General features: G+C 48.3%; 1 protein-coding gene across 1 annotated transcript in view; it reads left to right on the top strand.

The window, feature by feature from the left end:
- GRIN2A (glutamate ionotropic receptor NMDA type subunit 2A) overlaps positions 1-17,741 on the top strand; it is a 363,888-nt gene extending 346,147 nt beyond the window's left edge. Inside the window, exons 11-12 of the mRNA XM_021698148.1 lie at positions 9,284-9,522; positions 15,942-17,741. Of these exons, the coding sequence (XP_021553823.1) occupies positions 9,284-9,522; positions 15,942-17,741 (2,039 nt within the window). The remainder of the gene's footprint in view (positions 1-9,283; positions 9,523-15,941) is intronic.
- The last annotated feature ends 3,915 nt before the right edge of the window (positions 17,742-21,656 follow it).

Genomic DNA, 21,656 nt, shown 5'->3' with positions numbered 1-21,656 from the left:
ATGGAATATTCTGACATTTAAATAAGGGAGATGCATCTTCCAGATTTAGGCTGTGTGTGTCCAGAATCTTGTACTATCCCCACCACCACCACCAGAGAAGGTATTTTTTTTTCTCTCCAGCAGATTGTTCAGTGACCCTCATAGGTCATGGATACAGAGGTCCTAGGCTCCAGAATGCTATTATTTCCAGATCCAAGGTTACTTGGCTTTGAATCAAGAGTGTAAAATTGATGAAGCTAAGGCACCAAGGTCAGTAATCGAATGGTCTGGCTGACCATACTCTGTTCCAAGTCCACAGACTACATCCTAGATCTGACCAGCGCTTCCTTCCAGGACAACTGGGCAAAGAGAGCACGTCCTCACTCTGGGGACCACAGTTCAGAGCTCACAGAGACCGAATCTGTTCTCATCAAGAACACCAGCCTGTCGATGATGGTGCCCTAGATTCTCTACAAAGAAAATTGTTCCTTTGCCATTTCCAATTCCATTCGGGCTTCTGAGAAACCCGAAGTGCCCAATCCCTGGGCAAGACATGAAATGGGGTTGAAACGGGGTCAGTTCCCCTCTTGGTGTTCACAGCCAACCCTAACGGGATCAGCAGCAACATCATCCTGACGTCTTTTGGCTATAGATGGAAGTTGGTTCCCCATGGGGAACCACCAAACTCTATTGCTAGACTCTTTGATTGGAACTTGCTTGCCCCAAGAGTCAGCCTTGATTTCTGGGCTTCAGACATTCTTCCTGACCCCTCTGCTTGGGGCTTCACATATTCCTTCCTCTCTCAGGTTTTTGCTGATGCTCAGAACAGTGTATCACAAGCTAATCAAGAGGAGGAGCCTTGTGTCATCAGCAGTCAACACAGTTGTACAAACCCCCTACTTGTGTCCAGCCCTGCGTTAGGGACTGGGGATACAAAAAGAATATGGCAGGATGCCCACCCTGAATAAACTCACCTCCCGATGGGGAGGACTTAGAAGCAAACAGTGATTAGACTCTAGTGTGACAGATTCCCTACTGATGAGAAACCCAGGATGTTGTGGAAGAAGAAACCATGGTCTCATACCCACATCCTTGTGCGTTCAGGGAAGGCTTCCTGGAAGTGGAGACCTCTGAGCTGCACTCCAGAGGTAGCCATCGGCAAGATTTCAGCATATCATGCAGCTGGTATATCCAGTGTAAATTGTTATGGGCGATGGTGATATGGATGACAATTCACAGTGGATCCTTATCAGTGACTTCCTGCAAATGGGTTTCTCTCTAGTCAGTCACATATCTTGGGAGCAGGAGAGGTTAATCTGCATGTCCTGCCTGCCTCTGAGACCAGGACAGGGCCCCAAAAGTGACTATGTCACTGGGATGGAATTTACTGGAGACCCCACACTGTATCCCTGTCCTTCCCATCTGCCACCCACGCGCACCTGTAACAGCCTGCCTTACATTATGTGTGAGAACACAGCAACTGAAGACTCTAAGGTCCAGCAAGCATACAGCTCCTCCAATGCCCCCCCGTTCTCAGGACACCCCAACTCCTCAGCACAAAAGCTGAGTCCTTTGCAGTTGGCCCCTCCTTTCATCGATTCTTCCTTCCCCCAAATTCTGAACCTTTTTCTGATGTCAAAACACTCCCTGTGCAGGTTCAGTCATCTCATCTGGCCAGAATGACTGGCTTGCAGGACGCTCTCTTCCACAGGACTCTGAGCTCGTGGAGCCCAAAGACTATATGCGATTTGCCTCCGTATAAAAATACAGAGATGCCGCTGACTGCGTGCTCAGTGCTTTAGAAGTGTTCTTTTCTCAATGAATGAATGAGTGAATGAATGTGGGCAAAACCAAATGAAGTCCTCAAAGCACCCAAAAGCATGACCAGAAATGAAATAGGGCATCAAAGCCAGCCTCTCAAAACCACACACGCCATCTCCCCATTACCATCACTGTGTAGGGTCAGGGGCTCTGGCCGGAAACCAAGAGAAACTCTAAGTAGGTGTGTGCCCGCAAGGGTCTGTGTGTGAGCTGATTCTAGAAGATGCATGGCAGCCCATTCTCAGGCCCTGGATGGAGCCTAAAGGGTACAGGTTCAAAATGAACTTTTTACAACCGACCTCGGGGGAGAAATGCTCAGGAAGTCTGAAGGCTAGTCACATGGCATGCTATAAAATCCTTTCCTGAAGCAATCCCCTTAGCTCTCAGACAGTCTTGCAGAATAGAATGAAATCTAATCTGAAAACCTACTGCAGTCCCTCTGGAAGTGCAGAGAATGAGTCTGAGGGCAAATAAAGAACTGATTTCTCTTACTTTGGACATAACAGATTCGTCTTGGAGGGCTAAGCCTTCTCTCTGGACATGCCTTCCTGGAATCGCAGACTCCACGGATTGGCAGGGCAGAGGGAGGGGTGTGTGATCCACACACACAACACACAACACACACACACACACAACACACACACACACAACACCCCACACCCCACACCCCCGGCCCCCTGGCTTCTGGCAGCAAAGAACGGCGGATCCAGTGATACTTACTGAGTAATGAGTGTGTGCCAGGCACGAGGTACGTGCAGCCTCATTTAATTCCAGCACGACTCGTATGAGCTAAATACTGTTGTGCTCCACTTGGTAGACACCAGAGAGACTGATGCCTCTCTCTGCCTCATCTGTAAAATGGGTATGATAATGGCACCAGCCACATGGGGTTGATATGAGTGCCGCGTGGGTTAATTTTCAAAAATCCTAGTACAGTGCTTGAAATGGAATGGAATTTATGTAACTTTGTTAAATAAGAGAATAGGAAAATAGATCAAGGAAGGGATGAGTGGAAGGATAGGTAAGTGGAGTCTCTGGGCCAAGGTCAAATGGGTCGTAGGTGTGGAAGGCAGTTGAGTGCAGGCATACAGACTCTCGTCCTACCTCCTGTGGCATTCCAGACCTGCCAGGATGACGTGCCATGCTCCCCAAACCCTTCAGGAAAGGGCGCTCCCTTTTGTGGCTTATTCTGGTGTTTTCTACCTAAAACATTCTTTCTTGTGATTTCCGGGACAGTGTCTACTTGCATTTTCATTGATTCCTTTTTGCAAACGAGAAATGCACGGCTCGTACCTCATGACTGAGGAGCTGGATGCGTATCACGCAGCATCCAGGCAGCTTGTGGAAGCATGTGTCAGGCATGTGCATGGTGCTGTCTCAATTATTCTCACATATTCCCTTTTAGATTGTACATCTTTCTGGCTCCTACCTCTCAAAGCCCCACCACTCTGCCTTTTAATGGCAACCCTGGGAAGGGACAGAGCCAGGGCGCCCGCTCTGTGTGCCGGCCTCACAGCCTTCCTCGGGACGGCAGAGAACCCGAGGTCCGCAGGAATACCTGTGGAAGGCAACATTCCCCCCCTGAAGACCAGGTATAGGCAGGACTTCTGATCAGACATGACTTCATGGCTGCAGAAGCCTTCTCGGGTGCACAGAGCTTCCTGTCCTTAGAGGTACAGACAGAGGGAGGGGGAAGCTTTAGCATCACACGGGGACCAGTCCTCTTGGGTGCAAACCCACAGAGGCCCACACCCCCTCGGCTCCCAGGGGAGCGCTTAGCTTCTGTCTTCCTAGCACGGATGAGTCTGCTCCGGGAAACAGATTTAACTGTCCCACTTACCAGCTCCAGTTCACAAGACCACACTGACAAAGATCACAGCCTCTTTGTAATGGAAGAAATGGATGGTGGAATGAGCATCTTAGAGCTGCTCCTTCGAAAACTGCCCTTTGCCACTTCACCCCAGCCGATGACATGTGCACTGCTCAGCCTCTTACTCCCAAGCCCATGGCAAGTTCCCTTTTGATCTGTATTTCCTTCTATTTATATGGCAGAAAAACTCACCCAGCAGATCTGAACATGTTTGCATTGCTGCCTAATTTAAGCCTGAGGATGCAAGGAAAGAAATAGAAACAGAAAATATGGATTCAGTACTTTGCTGTGTGCTGCGGCCACAAGAAATAGCAAAATCATAAAACGCGGTCCCTGATCGCCCCCAAGGAGATTACAGTATACTTGAGTAAATTAAAAACAAAATAAGAAAGTATTTGAACTACAGTTCAGTGCACCAGTAGAAGACCACGAGGCAGGAAATGAATAAGTACAAATGTGATTGCAGCAGAGGCTGTCCCTGGGATCGAGGAATGTGCGTCTGCTGTCCTTGCGTGACATGGGTCCAGTTTACCGAATCGACTTCCTCAAAGACAGGTGTTAGGTCAGAAGGCGGAGGGAAGATCTCTCATGGGTCCGGTTTACCGAATCGACTTCCTCAGAGACAGGCGTTAGGTCAGAAGGCGGAGGGAAGGTCTCTCATGGGTCCGGTTTACTGAGTCGACTTCCTCAGAGACAGGTGTTAGGTCAGAAGGCGGAGGGAAGGTCTCTCATGGGTCCGGTTTACCGAGTCGACTTACTCAGAGACAGGTGTTAGGTCAGAAGGCGGAGGGAAGGTCTCTCATGGGTCCGGTTTACCGAGTCGACTTACTCAGAGACAGGCGTTAGGTCAGAAGGCAGAGGGAAGATCTCTCATGGGTCCGGTTTACCGAATCGACTTCTCAAAGACAGGCGTTAGGTCAGAAGGCGGAGGGAAGATCTCTCATGGGTCCGGTTTACCAAATCGACTTCCTCAAAGACAGGTGTTAGGTCAGAAGGCGGAGGGAAGATCTTTTTATTTGCATCACGAAAGGAATCTAATGATGTTTCTTCTACCCAGACTGGTGCTGTTCTAGGCTTACAGACCCGGCTGTGTTTGGGATGACACCAAGGGGAACAGAACGTGGCACGGAGAGTCACTTCTGTGTCCTCGCACACTCCAAAGGGAGAGGGAAGTCAACAGCATGCTGGAGTTTTGAAGGGAAGGCATCAGTGTTTCTGAGAAGAGGAAGCAGTGATGTACATGAGGCACGTGGCAGGCAGGAGCGTTTGGATGAGCAGCTGGGGCTGTGGCTGCACGATGAGGTGATATTACAGAGGCCCCCAGGACAAGTGTGACCGCGTGGTAGCCCTGCAGGCTATTGGAAGGAAAGGAACTGAGACTGAGATGTCCCTTCCCATACCTGTGCCTGTACCACTGATTAACTACACCGTTCCTTGTGGGCAATGAATTTACAAAAGGCTGGGTTTCCTATTTTTTCCTCCCATAAATGTGATTTTTTTTTTAGCCATGATAACAAAAGTTATAAACGTCTATGTGGTTGTGGTATGAAGGGAGACTCAATTGACAGGAGCCCCTTTCATGCTGCAAACACATCACAGTGCAGGATTAGAAGCAAGTACATGCACACGCATGCTCACGTGCACTCACACGTGCAAACTCATGCACATGCTTGCTCAGACACACATGCATGAACATTCACACATATGCACGCACACATGCATACGCACCCACATGCTCGCACAAAGCACGGTGAAGATCAAAAGAACAGGGAAGCCCTAGGTGCTGGAAACAGATGGGAATGGGATATTCTCGCAGCACCTCTCTGTGGAAGTATAGCAGCCTAAGGGGATGTAGGGCCTAGGGGTGGAGACTGAGGCTTTCACATCCACATGGGGGCCCTGAACTGTGCAGAGAGTAGAAAATGATACCACTGCATGAATCTGAGATCCCCAATGAATCAACGCATCTGTGCAAAGATTAGAAAAAACTGTCCATCAGTGCGAAGAAAGTACAAGAAGTCTTGCCATATGCTTGAAGCTCCGAGTGAGAAATTAAAACCTATAGGAGTACGGAGGTCCAAGTGTATACTGCCTACATGGTGTGGCAGTGACAGCCACATTTTTCTCATACAAAAACTGGTACATTGGAAGCCTCTGGAACCATGGCAGAAGCAAACTCAGAACCCCACTATAGGAACATTTCTATAGCCCAGTGTGCTTGGGGGCCCCATGGGGTTTAGAGCGAGAGCAACCCTGCTGAAGATGAGCTCATCCTCAAAATTACCTCAAAAGGAAGAAATCCACCATGAGAGCCAGTGCACACAGCAAGCAGACAAATGTGAATCCCAAGAACCAACGTGGTGGGGAGGAGGCAGGGCAGAGAATAATCTGAGAGATGGTGGGTTTGAAATTATTAAATGTAGAAAAGTTTTTTAAGACTCATAACAGAAGAATGAGACATTATGATAAAAAGAATGGGCAGGAACTTAAGATGGCCAGATGAATATTCCAATTAAAATAGATTAAATGAAAGCAGAAGGCTAAATATTATTAATGAAAGAATAAATGAGCTGGAAAATAGATCTGTGGGAAGCATCTAACTGTAGGACAGAGGCATAAAGGAGTGGAAAATATTAAAACAAAGTTAATAACCTGGAGGATAGAATGAGAAGGTTTAGAATATTTTAAACACAATTTTCAGAAGAAATGATAGAATGATCATGTGTTCTTAGGGGCATGCAGATTAAAACAGTGTGATACCACTATGTACCTTATTAGAATGGCTAAAATCCAAAACACTGACAATGCTAATAAATTCTGACGAGGATGTGGAGCAACGGGAACTCTCATTCGTTGCTGGTGGGGACACAAAATGGCACGGCCACTTCGGAAGAGGGTTTGGCAGTTTCCCACAAAGCTAAACATATTCTTACCACACAATCCCACAGTCGTGCTCCCAGGTATTTACCCAAAGGAGTTGAAAACGGATGTCCACACAAAAACCTGCACACGGATGTTGATAGCAGCATGATTCATAATTGCCAAAACTCAGAAGCAGCCACGGTGTCCTTCAGTAGGTGAATGATAAACAGACTGTACATCTATGCAATGGAAATTATTCGCAAATAAAAAGAAAGCTGTCAAGCCATGGAGAGAAGTGGAGGTACTTAAATGCATATAGTTCTCAGCATAAGTGTTAACATTGTGGCTACAGTTAACTGGGACCTTAAAGGAAGGATCCAGAAGATCCCTGGATTCCCACCATGTACATTTCTAACCATGAATACAACACTGAATGGATGCCAGATGATTCTGGAACCCCTCGGTTCTAATTCTTCAAAGATAGAGCACTCCTGCCTTCCTTTATCAGCTTTTTCTACGACCAGTTCATATAGCAAAATGCTACAGTACGAATTATTCTGCTTATCCACTTGCTCTGTTATGAGCTGAGTATGGATACTTAACCTTGGACTTTCTGATGCTGTTTTGAAATTGATATTGTGTATCATTTTAAATTTTGTTTCATCTTTTTACAAATCAGATGATTGCTCACCTTAAAAAAAAAAAATCTTGTTACTATGAAAGAAGCCAGTCTGAAAAGGCTACTATGTGCACTTTGGTTCCAACTATGTGATGTTCTGGAAAGGGCAAAACTAGAGAGACCATTAAAAGATCAGTGGTTGCCAGGGGTTGGGATGGGGCGTGAAGAGAGTTGAATCGGGGAGCACACATGGGGAACTTTCAAGGCAGCAAGACTATCCTGTATGATACTGTAACGATGGACACGTGGCATTACGCCTTGGGCAAAATCCACAGAATGGTACAACATAAAGCGTGAACCCTAATGTAAACTCTGGGCTTTAGTTAATGTATCAAGATCAGTTCATAAATTGTAAAAACAAAAAACAAAAAACCACCCCAATGCCAGATGTTAGTAGGAGAAACTGAGCAAATGGGGAGGAGTTATGGGAACTCTGTACCTTCTACTCAATGTTTCTGAAATCTTAAAACTACTCTAAAAAAATAAAGTTTACTAATTTTTTTTCTTAAAAGAGGATAGGGAGAGTTGATACTCAAAGCAAGAATGGGTGAGTTTTTTTCCAGAATTAAAATCCTGAGTCACACATCAAAGAATGACACTGAGTCTAGAGCCGAACAAATAATAAAGCAAGTCCACACCTACATTCCACACCAAAGACAAAATGAAAATCTAAAGAGCCATCAGAGAAAAACCACAGAATGCGTAGGGAGTAGTGACAATTAGATTATTAGCCAACTTCTCAACAACTGTAATCTAGATCAGAAGAAAACCCAGTAACATCTTCAAAAGGCCCAGAGAAAATAAGGATCAACTTAGATTTCTCTGTTCAGCCAAATCATTCAAGAGAGCAAACCAACCAAGAGCATCACACGCTAATTTCACGAAACTGAAAAAAGACAGCAGTATGAAAGCGGTAATTATGCTAAACTCTTCAAAAGAGAATCAAAGAAACACTTGGAGTGTTTCCTTTTACTTGTCTCTACTAATGTTTCATATTGTATCTTAGATACAGATATACGCGCGCACACACACCATAGTCATACTTTTCATTTAACATTATATGCATCCTGTTTGATTTTCACTGTCCTTGAAGGATAATTTTTAAAGTTTGAATCATAGTGTAAGTGCCATAGTTTAGTGAATTGCTAGACAGCTTAATAGCTAGACATTTAGATCAGAGAATTTCCTCCTAAATGGCAACTGGATGAAATGCACATAATAGAAAGACAAAATAATGCTAAGCACGTCTACTTTTTCTTTCCCACTCTAAACTCCACCTGCTTCTTTAACTGCCTACTGAAGTGGGGAGGTGTTTAGTTTGCAAGGGGCCATTCAGAGCTGATTGGAATGTCTCTCTTCAATGCCTTCTGCCCTCAGTGCCCTGCTAGTGCGTGGCATCTTGAAACAATCCCAGATGTTCTAAAGGAAGATGCAGGTAGAAGCTAACATATTTGAGGACTGCCGTGTGCCGTGCAATGTGCCGGGCATTTCCTTTCGCAATAATCCCATGAACGCTACTATTTGTGAAAACTTGCTATGAGCCGGGCACTGCACTTAGGATGTTTGCAGACGTGAGCTCATTTGGTCCTCATGAGAACTCCAGGAAGGGTACACTGTTGTTTGTGTATTTCACAGACAGGAGGGCTGAGGCTCTGCACTCACCCAGCTAGTAAGTGATGAAGTCATAACTGGAATGCGAGACTTTCCGCGGTAGCAAGCTGCCAGTTTATGCCCCGTCCTGTTCCAGGCTTGAGTGGGAGCACGGGCAGAGAAAAGGAGGATGGGTAGAACATAATGACAATGATTACACACTCACACCCACACCCACACACCCACATACCCCCCTCCCAGGGACTGCACCTGACTACACCTTATCTTGTTTCATCCTCCCAACGACAGTATTAGGTAGGTCCCGTTACCATTTGAGCTTCACCGCGCAAGTGAGCATGCGCAGGCCTGGAGCGCTCAGTAAGGTGCCTGCAGGTCCCCCAGCTCTAAGTCCGCCGTGTCTGCCCCGGACCCAGAGTGCATGCCCCGCTCCTCACAGCCTCCGGCTCTTGTCTCCTGTGCAGGCGAGATGGAGGAGCTGGAGACACTGTGGCTCACGGGGATCTGCCACAACGAGAAGAACGAGGTGATGAGCAGTCAGCTGGACATCGACAACATGGCCGGCGTGTTCTACATGCTGGCGGCCGCCATGGCCCTCAGCCTCATCACCTTCATCTGGGAGCACCTCTTCTACTGGAAGCTGCGCTTCTGCTTCACCGGCGTGTGCTCCGACCGGCCGGGGCTGCTCTTCTCCATCAGCAGGGTCAGTACCGCTGCCGGCTACGACCTTAATGCAGAGGGCAGGTCCAGAAGACCTCAGGGCCTCAAGAATCCGGGATGCTTGACTCCTGGGTTGGGGGGGGGCGGTGTGCACATCCTCCCCTCGCTCACCAACTCTTCTTGGGCTTGTCGGAAAGGAATCCAGGTTCTGCGCCTTCATAACCCAGCGAGGAGCAATCCCAGATGACTGTGCAAGCCAGAGAGGGAAGGGGGTTGGGGGTAAAGCAGGCCAGGCATGGAAACAATAGCCACAAATGAGATGAAACGCAGCGAAAGCCCCCTGGGTGTCAAGGTGAGAGAGCACTCCAGATTGCCTACCCCACCTCAAGGGGTCAGTCCTCCTCAAGTCGGGCAGAGTATTAGCTTATGAGAACGCAAGAGCAATATTGTCGGGTCTTTTAGTTTTTAAAAGAGAAAGTAGTCATCTGATTTTATGTGAAACCTTTCAGTTTTTAAATACTAGTGACAAATTCAATTTTTTTAAAAAAACAAAATACCATGTAAGCCAAACGCAGCAGTCTGTGTTGTCCACCATTAGCAGCCAGAGGTGCTCTACAACACCACTAAAATCCCTGCACAGGACGTTACAGTTCATGAGCGCGTGCAATGCAGCAGAGCCTCAGATGACGCAAAGACATGAAGAACCATGAGAAGATGCACACACATCAAATAGAAAACCAAAGTACACATTCAACCCAGCATAAACTACAGCACGGAACACACATGCTCTAGTGAGCTCACACACTACACAAGGAAACCCCTCTCCTGGTGCACAATACAGCACGTGTATGTCACCATAAAACAGGACATGTAATTCATCGGTAATGACAACAATCATGGAAAATGCTTGTATTTGTGGAGCACCTACATGTGCCAGGCACCCTGTAAGGACTGTAGACTCTTCGTCCCATTTAAGCTACAAACCATCTCTGTGAGGTGGGTAACCATTATTAGCCCCAGATTACAGATGGGGAAACTCAAAGTCATGAGGGTAGAGAATTACCCAAGGCCTCACAGTCTTTGGTGCAGCCGAGACTTGCATCCGGGTGGTGTGGTACCAGCCAGAGCACATGCTCTTACATAAGCAACAAACATCCAATACAAGGAACACAAGAGATTTGATACAAATCATACTACCCAACACATGTGTGCACACAACTGACATAATGGATGTTTACATATTCAATACAATCTTGTCACTTAGTTGCATCATACATATATATTCACTCATCTTCTAACAGAATGTAATATTATTTATCTCATAGTCAGTCATCTTTCCATCCATCCATCCACCTATTTCATCCATCCATCCATCCATCCATCCATTCATCTATTTCATCTGTCTGTCCATTCATCCATTCCACCACCCACCCACCCACCCACCCATCCATCCATCCATCCATCCCACCCACCCACCCACCCATCTATCCATCCATCCACCTATTTCATCCATCCATCCTTCCATCCATTCATCCATCTGTCCATCTATTTATCTACCTATTTCTCCCATTTACTCACCATGGAATGTTTTCACTCTAGAAGAATTTAATGAAAAACATTTGGTGTGGTTTTATATGCTAAAGGTTATTGGGAAAACAAAATAATCATTTTTAAAGGAATTTGTATATTCTTAGCATTTGGTGATTTTAAGCACTTGGGAGATTCAGAAGGCACACATTAGCTTAGTGGGGAGGATTTTTTCTGTTCAGTGGCACGCTTAACTTGCATTCTGTGCAAATACATATTTCCTAATTAACTTGATGGCATCTAAACACACAGACTGCTTAAAAATAACATACATAGTTATGCATATAGCTAGGTATTATGCCAACTTTAAGCTAATTCTCTCCACCAGTTACTGAAGGCTTTCCATATCCAAATGACTCTGGGATTATCATGAGCAAATGCACACTGTTGCTTTTCCTTGTAAATCCTGCCTGTATCGGGAAGAGCATTTCCTCTGAGATACCATTAGGGAAGCTGAGTGGAGAGGATTGTCATTATGAGAAATGAACTAAATCCCCCATTTCCCTTCCAAGCATCTTGAGGGACAGGATTGGAGGGGGATGGGGCACACAGGAGCCAGGCATCCTGGAATCTGAACTCAGTCTTCCCTCCCTAGGGGAGAGAGGACCCTGTGTCTCATAGCACTGCAAGGACTTCCATGCCCCTTTGGGGACTCCCAGCCACCATCACTCCTGTGTCCTTAAAGGCTGCAGGGAGCCCTACTTTCAGCACTGACCCTCCTTCTCCCCAGATAATATCTGTCTTTTAAAATAAGTGCAGCCTGATATGCATGAATAGAAGGGTTTCATATCTAATATACTTTCCTGCCTCTCTTATTTGTTAGGGGAACTCAGAAGGGGCTGAGCCCCTGATGCTATCCATAGCAGGGCTTCTGGATTGCTAAAAAAAAAAAATGTTCTCCCTTTCTCATCAAGGGCTAACACATAGCTCTAAAGCTTGTCTTATGGGTACATTCATGCATATGCCACCTTACGTGTATATTCCTTACACAGAGCAGAGAACACAGACAAAAATGTCTTCGTTGTGCACACATAATCATTTTTTTAACAAACCTGCAGTGGGGAATTTCCAAGCCCAAGAACCCACCTTCCTACAAAGGCAAGACCACAACCCCACAATGAATTATGGTCGTGTGTGAATAAGGGCTGGGCCAGATAGGTTTCCTCCATCCTCTCTTACAACCCCCGTGAGTTTGCTATGATCACACCCGTCCTGTGGATATGGAGAAACTGGGGCCCCAATGGTTGGAATGGGACCCTTTTGGCTTCACCTTAAATGTCCTTCAAACTACAGGGTTCTTCCTACTTCATGGATCATGCCAGAAAAAGGCAGGAAAGAGGAAGCCTGTCACGTGTGCAGGGCTGGGTCACATGCTTCAGCCCATTTCCTAGTGTTGGTTCCTTTCCAGGGGATGTAGATCCAGGCTGCCTCTGAAATGTGCTTGCCCCCGAGGCACGTTCTTTCCTGCCCATCAGCCAGGTCTCTCCATTAACCAGCTCTTGCGGCAGCTTCAACACCCAGGCTGTGGACCTAGCTATTGCCACACAGCAGACATATGCAGCCCTCCCCATGGGCTAGATGTCCCTTGGGAAGCTCCTGGATCATGCAACAAAATACAGACCAGACCTATGGGTGCTCTTGGCCTTGCCAAAGGGGATGGCCAGGGTTCGAAGAAGTCATTAGAACCCACTTTCTCCCACAGCCTTGGCCTTTGCCTTTTTCGACCTAAAAAAAATGTGCCCTCTGGTCTGAGGGGGGCTCTTAATTTTTCTCTCCAAAATGCTCCCCCTCTCACATAGAACATTCACTGTCACCAGCAAAAATAACTGCCTTGGTTTTCAGTCATGAGGAATGGGAGAGGTCAGGGGGTCTGGGCAGAGAATGTGTCTTATGGGCACATTCATGCATACATGCCAGGAAAGACAGATGTCAGGGGGATGGCAACTGCGTGGCCTGCCCGGTGGGCTCATAGGACAGGAGCTACAGACTTCTCCTTGTGTCCTCACGAGGTGGAAGGGGGCGAGGGGGCTCTGTGGGGTTTCCCTTCTAAGGGCACTAATCCCACTCACAAGCACCCCACCCTCAGGACCTCATCCCCTCCCCAAGGCCCCACCTCCTCACACCACCAACTTTTAGGGTTAGGATCTCAATGTGACTTTGGGGGAGGGTACAAACATTTAGGCCTTAGCAGATGCTTCAGGGGTCAGGTCCAGACAGACTGCAGGGAACCATGGAGGGCAGGAGAGCCCACACCCCATCGAGAATGTTCTGAGAGTCAGGGCCCTCGAGGGGAGCAGAGTGGACTGTCCAGAGCTTCACACTCTCATCAGTGCAGCTCTTGTCTGGGCCCCGGTGGGGCCGAGAAGGCATCTCATTCCATCACCTGAAGGATGGAGCTTGAATCTCCAAGTAACAAGAGCTCTGCGGCCCAGGGCCCACTGCCAAGGGAAGGTCTGGGCTGCTCCCTAACCAGAGCGAACCTTCAGTAGTAAGGGGCAGCCTGCGCTTTCCTGCAGCTTTGGGACCATGGGCGCCAGGTGCTCGCGCAGGTGTGGGGGCGGAGGGGAGGGGACGGCGAAGTAGGGCACATCGGGGATGACCGACGGCGCAGCTCATCTGGCTCATGTTTCTGGAGCCTCTGCTCTATCTGGGGCTTTGTTTGCACCCTTTTATCCTGCCCTCTACCCACCTTGAGAGTGTGTGGTTCCCACTTTGCAGGTGTGGAAACTGAGGCTCAAAAAGCTTAGCGGCTTATCCAAGGTCACAGAGCTAATGACAGATGGAGCTGGGACTCACTTCCCGCAGGTTCCATGTTTCTCTGCCATGCACCCCTCTCCTCGGCAGCCCACCAAGAAGATGGGTTAACTTTGTAGGAGAATGCTGCCACCCAGACCTGGGGGACGGGCTGGGTCCATCACATGGACTCCTTCCCGAGGCTTCACCAGGCACATCAGCACCTGGGAGCTGCCTGAGCTGCAACCTGTGAGTCCCAGGGGAAGCCAGGGATAAGAGAAAGCAGTCAGTGACCAGCCACCCCATTCCTGAGACATAACTCAGCTCCCTGACCACTTCTGTGGGCCTCCCCCACATGGACAGCCAGCTCATCTTGGCCTGTGGGAGCATACTGACCTGTCCCGTGAAGGGGTGGAGGGAGGTTTTCAAAAGCTCTAGCAGGGTGACGGGAGCTCATTAGAACGAAATTACAGATTCAGAAAAAAAAAAATTAAACTATTTTTATAATACTAACCAAAGGAAGAAAAAGCACAGATCTCGTCTGACCCAAACCCACAGGAGACACACTGGTTCTCACCCACAGTGGCCGAGTCTCCCTAGGTCAGGGTGTAGGATTGCTCTGTTCCTGAGCTGGGTGGGGAGGGCACGGGTTCACATACAAGGTCCAGAAGCTCTGTGCTATGTGAAACCCACGGCGCATTGGTGTGACTGCCATGCCCAGCAGCCGTGGAAGCAGGCAGAGGGGACCCTCCTTCCAGGCAGCGGGTGAGCAGGACCCACACACCTCACAGAGGGGACAGAGGACCAGGCTGCAGGAAGGTGGGAAAGGGCACGATGCCAGGTTTTAGGGAGCCCAAGCCATGCAACCCGGGGTGGGGGGGGAAAGGGTGAGAGAAAGATGCTCAGACTCACTACTGTGCCTTCCCCGTGTACCGTTCCTGGAAGGCGGAGTGCAGACTCTCTAGAAAAATGCCGGGGAGGCGGGGAGGGGGGGGGGGGAGGGGGGCCGGCGGGGCCATGGTCAGCAGAGTCCACAACTAACCATGCACCCTTTCCACCAGTTCATGCCCCAGTCAGCAGCGGCCTCCACGTTTGCCTTACAGACCCCTTCTTGGGCTGGCTCCCTGTCTGTCCTGGGAGGGCCTTGTTCTGATCGTCCCCTTTAGGTACGGCTGCCAAAATCTGGGGCCAGCAGTGGGGAAAGAGGGACACAAATCACAATGTTCCCCCCCCCCCCAAAGCCGCCTTGCCTACCATTGCACCATGAAGTAAGAGCTCTTGAGTTACTTTGAAGTAAAAGTAAACAGCTATCTTTAAGAAAGGAACAAGGCAGCATGGAAAACAAGGGACCCACAGTTGGGGGTACTTATGTCTGAGCCACCCAGAAGTCCCAAAGTCACTCAGTCCTTGGGTGGATTTCAGTGCTGCATTACAGTGTCCTCAGGATGCTCCACTGTTCCTAATGGCTAGCACCCAACTCTGTGTCAAACACACTCACTCACACACACACAAAAGGATATATTCAGTGGCATCTATGAAAAGTCTCAAGTGGTGGCCCCAGGAGTTCAAAGCATGCCCTGTCTCTCCATCCCCTGTGCTCTGCTCTTTTCTATGATGGTTTCACTCTCAGGCTAACATCCCCACATGGTGGCAAGACTAGTCCCCTGCAACTGCTCCTTCTAGCCCAGCTTCTCTATCTTTCCTTCCCCAAAATGTCTGAGTGATCACCCATGGATTTTTACGCCCAGCCTTAGAGTAACCGGAAAGGGTTTTCTCACTCTGGTAAACTACAGCAAAAGATGAGCTAGTGCCCCAGGTATCAATTCAATATCCTTCCATGCTAATTTGGAGGCACCAAGAACTTTATAAGATACATGAGCATTAGTCAATGCCTTTTCTCAGACTCCACATGTAACTGTTCGGTAAAGTGTTGGGATAAGCTTGAGCCAGAGAGACGAGAGAAGCTGGGCGCTTACTGGTCTCATAGATTTAAGAAACATTCCCGGGATTCAGATTGGACTTCAAGATCCCCTCCAAGCCTCCTCCAAGAAGGACACATCCCACCTTTGCAGGTGAAGGCCGGGTGTGCGGTTGTTTCGTATTCCTGCTGCTGCTGACCGTGTCTCGTGTTCGTTCCCACAGGGCATTTACAGCTGCATCCATGGAGTGCACATTGAGGAGAAGAAGAAGTCTCCGGACTTCAACCTGACCGGATCCCAGAGCAACATGTTAAAACTCCTCCGGTCAGCCAAAAACATCTCCGACGTGTCCAACGTGAACTCCTCAAGAATGGATTCCCCCAAAAGGGCTGCTGACTTAATCCAAAGAGGTTCCCTCATCATGGACATGGTTTCTGATAAGGGAAATTTGATCTATTCAGACAACAGGTCCTTTCAGGGGAAAGACAACATTTTTGGGGACAACATGAATGAGCTGCAGACATTCGTGGCCAACAGGCACAAGGACAACCTCAATAACTACGTGTTCCAGGGACAGCACCCACTTACTCTCAATGAGTCCAACCCCAACACGGTGGAGGTGGCCGTGAGCACAGAGTCCAAAGCGAACTCCAGGCCCCGGCAGCTTTGGAAGAAATCCATGGAATCGCTGCGCCAAGATTCACTGAGCCAGAACCCAGTGTCCCAGAGGGATGAGGGAGTGGTGGAGAATAGGACCCACTCCCTCAAGAGTCCCCGGTACCTTCCGGAAGAGGTGGCCCACTCGGACATCTCAGAAACTTCGAGTCGGGCCACATGCCACAGGGAGCCCGACAACAGTAAGAACCACAAGACCAAGGACAACTTCAAAAGGTCCGTGGCCTCCAAATACCCCAAGGACTGCAGCGAGGTCGAGCGCTCCTATCTGAAAACCAAAGCAAGCTCTCCCAGGGACAAGATCTACACCATCGATGGCGAGAAGGAACCTAGTTTCCACCTGGACCCGCCCCAGTTTGTTGAAAACATGGCCCTGCCCGAGAACGTGGACTTCCCAGACACCTACCAGGACCCCAGCGAAAATTTCCGCAAGGGCGACCCCGCACTGCCCACGAACAGGAACCCCCTGCACAATGAGGATGCGCTCCCCAACAATGACAAACATAAATTCTACGCCAAGCACTTCACCCTGAAAGACAAGAGCTCCCCTCACAGCGAGGGCAGCGACCGGTACCGGCAGAACTCCACACACTGCCGGAGCTGCCTGTCCAACCTGCCCACCTATTCGGGCCACTTCACCGTGCGGTCCCCCTTCAAGTGCGACGCCTGCCTGCGGATGGGCAACCTCTATGACATTGACGAAGACCAGATGCTCCAGGAGACGGGGAGCCCGGCCGCCCAGGAGGAGGTCTACCAGCAGGACTGGGCGCAGAACAGCACCCTCCAGTTCCAGAAGAACAAGCTCAGGATCAGCCGTCAGCACTCCTACGATAACATTGTCGACAAGCCCAGGGAGACAGACCTCAGCAGGCCCTCCAGGAGCATCAGCCTCAAGGACCGGGAACGGCTTCTGGAGGGAAATTTGTATGGGAGTCTCTTTAGCGTCCCCTCCAGCAAACTCTCGGGGAACAAGAGCGCCCTCTTCCCCCAGGGTCTGGAGGACAGCAAGCGGAGCAAGTCCCTCTTGCCGGACCACACCTCCGATAACCCTTTCCTCCGTTGCTATGGGGACGACCGACGCTTAGTCATCGGGAGATGCCCCTCGGACCCTTACAAACACTCGCTGCCGTCCCAGGCCGTGAACGACAGCTACCTTCGATCGTCCTTGAGGTCAACAGCATCGTACTGCTCCAGGGACAGTCGAGGCCACAACGACGTGTACATTTCGGAGCATGTTATGCCTTATGCTGCAAATAAGAACAGTATGTACTCTACCCCCAGGGTTTTGAATTCCTGCAGCAATAGACGTGTGTACAAGAAAATGCCTAGTATTGAATCTGATGTTTAAAACCTTCCATTAATGTTTTATCTATAGGGAAACATACGTAACTGGCCGATGTGCTGGAGGGTAAATGTCGGATGTCCGATGGTGCCCTGCCAAGAGGAAGAGGATTTAGGAAGGTATTTTTTTTTGTTGGTTCTTTTGCACATGGCTCCATGCCATAGTCTTCCACTCAAGGAATCTTGTGAGGTGCGTGCTGAGCATGGCAGATACCAGATAGGTGAGTCCTGAACCAAAAACACAAACACACACAAGGGCAAGTCTCCCAGACACGCCCACTAGGTATGTTGGCAATAAGAATGCGTTGGATGCTGATGGTGATGCTATGATTTCCTATATTCCAAATTCCATTAAGACCGGTCCACCATGTGCTCCCCTCATCAGAAATGCCTAGCAGTCTCTCTCATTCCAGATAAGCAATATGGTATGCATGTACCCCTGACTCAGACAAAACAGTTACGAATGCATCTGCACTGTAGCAAGATTGACGTGCAAGAGATTAGGAAGTTTGGCCTCGTACCCGTTTTTCAGCCTTCATGTTATGCCTCCCATCACTGCCCAGGCCCAACCCCAGAACTCCAGGCTCCCCCACAAAGAATAGCAAATCCGTGTGTTCACAGTCACTATGCTACCTTCATTAGAGTCCATTTCCAAGACACATCTGGAGTAAGGAGCCAGAAGGGCCCTCAGGCAGAGAGCTCTGAGCATCTCTTTGGATGTCAGCTTGTGCGTCTCACAGAACACTCTCTCACCCTTGGCTTCGATGGTCTTGTTCAGAGCTGCACAAACACACCCATGTCTCTGATATCTAATTTGTGGATCTCCTGTCTCTGACACAGCGGCTGTTGTAGTTTATCCTGAAGACTCCTGTGTACGTAAGTTTGCGTCTCCCCCCCTTCTGGTGACGACTCAGGGTTGTATAGTATCTGTTACCCCTTCTTCCCTCCCAGACTGACCATAACTTGTTCCATCCCCGAAAGGCCAGGGTGGCATCTAATTATGTGTGTTGCTATTCCCAGAGCTGTTAACATGGTGGCACCCACCAGCAGCCAAATGTGTCCTGTGATCTGTAAGAAGTTCAATGCCAGCCATCTGCTGAAGCCTAGCGCTACCTGTTGTGTTTCTCTTCCTTCACGTCATGAAATTCAGTTGGATGCTCGTTTCCACCCCAACCTCCTCAGATCAAAAGCCTTCAAAACATGAGACACTCATGCATCCACCCTGAGCATCCTCCAAATTGTGGGTCACCTTTGGTGGCAAAAATGATTGCTCTCTTCTGAAATTTTCACTCTTTTGGAGTCAAAACCACTTCACTAGCACCAACGGGAATCTATGAAAAATTCTCCAAAGCATTTGTCATTTCCAAGTCACCCCCCCCTGCATTGTCTCATTCTTACTTTACTCAGACCTGTGTCTATGTGACCTGGAATGAGACTCATTTAAAACCACTGGGGGAGGAAGGGGAGTCTGCAGCATGGGAAGCTCTCAGCACAGAGCCTAGCACCGAGAGCATGCTGAGAACACAAAGGTAGTTGTTATGCGATAACAGACCAGAATTTTGTAGTTTAAAAATTAAATATTATAAAACCCACAGACAATATTAAACATTTTTATATAGTTCTAATTTAGTGTATTTTAACTTTACGAATGACCCTGAAATAGCTAGGATAACTAGCCATCTGGTCCTGTAGAGTCGCTAAGTCTGGCGACATGCTGCAAACACCCTAGGCAAACTAGCCTGCCCTTCTCCTGGTTTCCTCCTGCATTTTGCTTTGGGTTCTTGGAGAAGGGCACAGAGTGGCAGGTTGAAAAGTCACCCTGTTTCTTTTACTTACAGCACGTTCTATTCTGTAGGCAGTGTTTTCCTGCGAGCGGGCAGGGGCCAGGAATAATTCTCTTAGAGCTCGAGGATTCAGCGAATGGCTCCATCTTTGGGCAGGTGCATCCAGTAATGATAAGTGGTTGCAGTAAGTTTCGGGATCATCCGTGGGGAGGCAGAGGAGGCCATGGGCGAGTAGGTCTTCCCGTCAGAGGGGGAGGGCTAGGCACTGATGACAAATGTATCTGAACATTGCATTTTCTTTCTTGGATATTGCACTTCTGCTGCCCCAAGGCCCAAGAATGGAGAAGCCCAGACTGAAGGGCCTCACCTCCATTCCTACTCTTAGGCACACTCCTGGCTGTCTTGTCTTTCATAACTTTCTGCCTTTGCCCTCCCATTGCTTTCCAGACCTACATTCCCCCAGCCAGGATCACCTCATTTCCCCCACAAGACCTGCATGTCATGACATGAAATGAATTAAAAAGTCTCCCCAGCACAGAGAGCGGTGGTATGTCATTAATCCAAAGAGGCTTTCTGTCTTCCTCCTGTGTCCTCAAAACCCAGAGGGGGCTGCCAAAAGTGACAGAGACCTCCAGGGAGAACGCAAATTACACTCAGAACTGTTCCATAGATCAAAAACCCTTCTTCTAACAACAGCATTATTTCTGCTGTTAACCCTATGCTTCTTTAGATTAAAAAAAAAAAAAAAACTAAAAATGGGGCTTTTGGAAGAACCAACAGTACCGTGCTTCCTTTAATACCCAACACATTTTTAAAAATAAACACTGAGCATTGGAATGCTATCTATAATGAATACATAATTTTCCTCCTCCACAAATTCATCGACTCTTAATTGTGATGATCCCAAGCATAAGAAAACTGACCGCTGATCAGACAGGCCATCTGCCAAGTGAAAGATAATGACATAGAGCTATTCGAAGGTGATTCAAGTCAGTTCTGTTCTTTGGAAGCAGAAGGTCAAAGACATAAATAGAAAGCCCTCCAACTCTGGATCCCTTACAGAGGGTTCCTGTGACATCCCAGCCTGAGATCTGGGAGCTGTTCATGCCAAAGAGCCAGCATGCCTGAGCCCCCGTATCGTGCCCGAGTTTCACCTGACTCAAGCCAGAGCCGGCATCCGTAACGGTACCGCAGTGACTCTAAGTGGCCTTCTCCACTTGAGAAGGGCCCAACAGGTATGCCTAAATGCAGGTGCTCACGTTTCTGTCGATGAGTAACGGTAGACACATGCCCAACTTAAAATAGTCTGGGTAGGAAGAGAGTCTTCTGGGGCATGAATATTCTACCCTGGAGCCCTTGGAGTTCCTAGAACATAGTCTACCTGGTCCTTCCACCTGCAGGTTTCAGACTACTTCTGGCTTCAGTGCTCCCAGAAGACAGCTCCCTAACGGGTCTGTTTTTCTGCCAGCAAGGCTCCCTCCAGAGGTACAGGATTATGATCTCCCCACTCTCCCGTCCTTTGCAATTTCACTCCGTAATGGCAGCCAGCACCGTGACGGGGGTCTTGGGGATTATACCTGGTTTCTCTCCCCTGTTGCAGAGAGCCTGAGAACTTTTCATAATCAGCTGCTCTGAGGAGACCATTAAAATGCACCCACTGCAGCAAAATCAGTCACATTTGACTCACACTTATTTTCAAGGGAGAAACAAGAAAATTACACCTTGTTTACAAATGAAATAGTTTCACTTAAATGGGACTCTGGCCAAGGCAGTTAATTAGTCAAAAGATCCCTAGCAGCTATATAGCCCCACATTGTTTATTCTATTTGATATGCCTGCCACTGATGTGTATTTAATATTCTGCGTCCTTCTCAGGAAATGACAAATGCCCTGAATTCTTTGCAAATGCTAATGAAAAGGGGGGGGGGAGTTGGTGTTAATTAAATGGTGATTAAAAATTTATCTCCTTTAAACCTAAAAAGTGCAGCTCTAATAATCAGTTGTCATATAAATAAATACCTTGCACTGAAATCCCATACGGTTTAAGACCTAAATAAACACGAATTGGAGAAACCCAAATATCTTTCAGAAGGGCTGAAGAGATGTGTTAACTTCAGGCGCATCCCCGTCCTGTTTGC

The sequence above is a fragment of the Neomonachus schauinslandi genome, chromosome 5 (assembly GCF_002201575.2).
Source record: "Neomonachus schauinslandi chromosome 5, ASM220157v2, whole genome shotgun sequence".
In the NCBI taxonomy this organism is placed as follows: Eukaryota; Metazoa; Chordata; class Mammalia; order Carnivora; family Phocidae; genus Neomonachus; species Neomonachus schauinslandi.
Note: the sequence above shows the minus strand (reverse complement) of the source record. Positions and strands in the feature narration are given on the sequence as shown.